Here is a 4,480-nt window from a genome sequence, read left to right on the forward strand (position 1 = left end):
ACAGGGTAATCAGTCTCGCGTTACGTATATTACAGGGTAATCAGTCTCGCGTTACGTGTGTTACAGGGTAATCAGTCTCGCGTTACGTATATTACAGGGTAATCAGTCTCGCGTTACGTGTGTTACAGGGTGATCAGTCTCGCGTTACGTATATTACAGGGTACGTGTGTTACAGGGTGATCAGTTGTAACACACGTAACGCGAGACTGATTACCCTGTAATATACGTAACGCGAGGGGTAATCAGTCTCGCGTTACGTATATTACAGGGTAATCAGTCTCGCGTTACGTATGTTACAGGGTGATAAGCCGCGCTCCGGGACTGAAGCTGGTCGTACAGACTCTACTCTCGTCGCTACGACCCATCGGTAACATCGTTCTCATCTGCTGCACCTTCTTCATCATCTTCGGCATCCTCGGAGTGCAGGTCCGTGTACGAGGGGGAAAAGGGGAGAGAGGGAGAGGGGCGGTTGGCAAACGGTGCCTGTCAATCACGCTAGGTGGACGCGTCAATTAAAGAGAGGGACTGCTGCTGTTATTGCTGCCTTTGTTCCTTTCCCGCTGGACGAAGTTATTATTTGTCTTTATTTCTTCCTTCTACTGAAACATGTCTGTCGGCTTGCAGTTGTTCAAGGGCAAATTCTTCTACTGCGACGGGCCGGATGTGCAGCACGTACGCAACAAAACCCAGTGCCAGCAGGACAGTAGGAACGAGTGGCAGAATCAGAAATACAACTTCGACAACCTTGGCCAGGCGCTGATGGCTCTGTTCGTGCTCTCCTCGAAGGACGGATGGGTGCAGATCATGTACACAGGCATCGATGCTGTCGGTATAGATCAGCAGGTAGATTATTCATACATTTGCACGCGCGCGCGCACGCACGCATTTATGCACACACACAGACTAACCCACGCACGCACACACAGACTAACCCACGCACGCACGCATGCGCGTACACCAACGCGATGAGTCGATGACCTACCTCACCCACACACGTATCATTTCTGTCCGTGTGTGCGCACGCGTGTTTGTACGCTCATATAATACCATATGCGATGGCAATAAACCAAGTAGAATATTATCGACTTCCTCTATTTGTATTTCTTTTCTACTAATAATTTCTCCGTTTCAGCCGATCGAGAACTTCGACGAGTGGCGCCTCTTATATTTCATCTCCTTCCTGCTATTGGTCGGCTTCTTCGTGCTCAACATGTTCGTCGGCGTCGTCGTCGAAAACTTCCACAAGTGTCGCGCGACTCAGGAGCGCGAGGAGAGGGCGCTGAGGGAGGCGAAGCGACAGCGCAAGCTGGAGAAGCGGAGGAAAAGTACGCCGTGGGCGATGTCGTTAGACGACGATGAGTTAGAGGAAGAGTTACAAAGGCGGGATATGCTCAACGGTTTGTATCACGCAAGTCTGGTGTGCCGCCTCCGCCGCAACCCTGGATGCTGGCCGCTCCAACCCCCCATCACCCCGTGGTGTGGAATTCATACACTAAACATCTCGCGGCGGCGTGGGCGCACGTGCCCATCCTGTGCTCACATCGCTGCTGCCCCCTGGTGTGGAATTCACACACTAAAAATCTCGCGGTGTGTGCGTGTGTCGCCCACTAGCGCGCATCGCTGCTCCGTGTGATGTGAATTCACACACTAAAAGCCGTTTGAAGCTGTTAGTTTTGCGAATCGGAGCCGTTGGTTGGGTTTGACTCGTTTTTCGTGTTGGCGGCTAACAAATATCGTAACAGCAGCCGCACTAAAGGTTCATTCGCCCGATAACAACTGTTTGTGGCATGATATACGCCCACTAACAGCACGTGGAAGTTGCCAACTGGTAACACTTTCCCTCTGAGTAGGTTGGCCGATGGCTGCATGTTTTCCAGTTTCGCCCATTAACTGAAAATGCGTGTTAGTATGTCTGTGATATATACTCGTTTTGTTTGGGGATGTTCCCATTCTGCTTGATTGGTCTGCATGTGGGTGGTTATGCAATTTTTATTTCCCGAAGCTTTGCGCGTGTGTCCGTGTGCCTATGCATGTGTATGGTCGGGTGCGTGCTCGTGTATGTATGTGTGTGCGTGCGTGCGTGCGTGCGTGCGTGCGTGTGTGTGCGCGCGTGTTTGTGTGCGTGTGTGTGTGCGGCGTACGTGCGCGGGCATGTGGGCGTATGTGTGAGTGCGTGTCCGTGGGTGTGTGTATGTATTTGGTATTAAATTTACATGTTATGTTTTGCAACTGTCGGCGTATACAGAGAAAAGCTGTATAACCGACACGTACGGTGTACACTTACATATAGGGTTTTTAGACTCAGTTGCTGAAATCACTACAACGTCGAGCAGAACTGCGCCGGTCAATATTTGCCAGCATCGAGTATAGCAGTGCATTTCGAGCAAAAGTGGAATTGATTGATAGCTCTTATTCCCCCCTCGTTCGTTTTCTGCATGTCGTTCAATCTATGCTGCCTACTTTCGCACTTTCTGTGTTCGCGTGTCAGTCGTATGTATTCTGCCTGAAATATGGGCATGTTTGTGAACCACATTAGCAAGACCTACATGCGTTATCGAAACATGAATCATATTTATTGCCTGTATGTTGAAGGCCCTGGGTTCATCGCAGGCCTTACAGTACGCAATGATCTTGTGTAATCACAATCTGTCTGCGCGTTTTCAGCACGTTTGTTGTTGTCATCGTTCGCGTAGATCAGTTCTGTGATCGGTCTCAATCTCTGTATCTTTCTCTCCATCCCCCTTCTCTTTCTTCTCTCTCTCTCTCTCTCTCTCTCTCTCTCTCTCTCTCTCTTCTCTCACATCTCTCTCCTCTTCAATTCTCTCCCTTCCGAAAGTACAGTCTCTCGACAATAAAAAATATCATAAATATCTTGATACCGACTACTAGGCTTGACCTAGGCTTGACGAATATCTGTCAATCAGCAAGCATTAGAACTATGTCCCCTCTGCCTTCCAACCAAGTAGAAATATATCTTCGCCTACACCCTACTATTACCTATACCCATGCTATCTATACCTATACCTACTATACCTATACCAATACTATCTACAATTAATACCTATACCCGTAAGAATATCTCTCATGCGGTCAACAATAAAGAATAACTATCATGCGACATCGCATTAAATCACCTGTTCTTTTACCTACTAGTATTAAGGACGTTTCTGCTGTAAGCGTGCTATAGTATTACCAGCAGCGCGGTGCGAGTATGTACCTGATTTCCCGTGTGTCTTGCAGCGTTAGGAGTTGTTGTATGTGGGTCGTTCACCAGCGCTGGTTCGACTACATGATCCTCATCTTCATCTCCCTGAACTGTATCACGCTGGCGATGGAGAGACCGAACATACCGCCCGAGAGCACCGTAAGTTCTCGGCCTGCATGCGAGCCAATTTTCTTGCTTTAGCAACAGCTTCTTGTTCAGTTGGATGATAAGAAGATTCTTGTTGGAAGTTCAACCATCACACGTGGGTTGATAAAATAGAGATCATGAGCTTTAAATTGATACTAAATTCATAATGTTCGGTGATGGGTGCCGTGACCATCTTTTTAGGGCAAGGGCTTGGCTCATGTTCTATGAGTAATATGTATGATAGCGTAGTCCCGGTAGACCAATGCCCTGCCATTTAGCGGCTTACATTAGCATACATTGGTAAGCAAGTGCTATTGACGAACTCACTTCTTTATGGAGTCGGTTCGCGAGGTGACAGACTAGAAGGCACTGCTATACAAACTCATCGGTATATTTTACTTTGTTGATTGATTGCGATTAAGAGTAGGCATTCCCACTGCTGACAGACCGATTGTTAAAAGAAACCCAAGAACAAGAGGATCGAAACATGGTAGATGTGGAAGTTGAAACAAATAATAGTTAGACTATAGATGTGAGACCGTGTCTAATTACAGGCGAAGATGCCCCTGTGCTTGTGCCAGATTGCCTCTACTAGAGTCCATGACGAGACTAGGGAGGAGGTTCTAGTCTACCGTATCGTGTGTGTGGTACTTATCATGGCGTTGTTTATGCTTCCAGGAGCGATTCGTGTTAAATACAGCCAACTACGTTTTCACTGTGATTTTTACTCTGGAGATGTCTTTCAAGGTGAGATCCATCATCCACGGTCACTAGAGTCTGTGTATGACGCAGTCGCTTGGTGAATCTCTAGTGACATAGAACGACAGATTGAAATGCAGCCAGCCGCTATTTTAAATTTATTTGTTTGTTTACATCGATTCTAATGTTTTCATTGGTGCAGTCATTACTAATGTTCATAATATGGGCGCAAATGCGGTGTGTTATCTACTTGTTTCAACGTAGCGCGACACGTGTGAGAGATCTCTCTCTCTTTGCGGGTGTTAGCCACAAGATTCAACATGGCGCGACACGTCGAAATCTCTCTCACTCTCTCTCTCTTTCTCTCTCCCTCTCTCCCTCTCTCCCACTCTCTCTCTCTCTCTCTCTCTCTCTCTCTCTCTCTCTCTC

The 4,480-nt window shown here is 47.6% G+C and overlaps 1 protein-coding gene across 1 annotated transcript in view; it reads left to right on the plus strand.

Annotated features, from left to right (window-relative positions):
* Window positions 1-4,480, plus strand: part of LOC106818657 (voltage-dependent T-type calcium channel subunit alpha-1H-like) — a 29,061-nt gene that overhangs the window by 5,288 nt on the left and 19,293 nt on the right. The window contains exons 4-6 of the mRNA XM_014823347.1: window positions 300-426; window positions 625-843; window positions 1,133-1,325. Coding sequence (XP_014678833.1) covers window positions 300-426; window positions 625-843; window positions 1,133-1,325 — 539 coding nt within the window. The remainder of the gene's footprint in view (window positions 1-299; window positions 427-624; window positions 844-1,132; window positions 1,326-4,480) is intronic.

The sequence above is a fragment of the Priapulus caudatus genome, unplaced genomic scaffold (assembly GCF_000485595.1).
Source record: "Priapulus caudatus unplaced genomic scaffold, Priapulus_caudatus-5.0.1 Scaffold37, whole genome shotgun sequence".
NCBI lineage: Eukaryota > Metazoa > Priapulida > Priapulimorpha > Priapulimorphida > Priapulidae > Priapulus > Priapulus caudatus.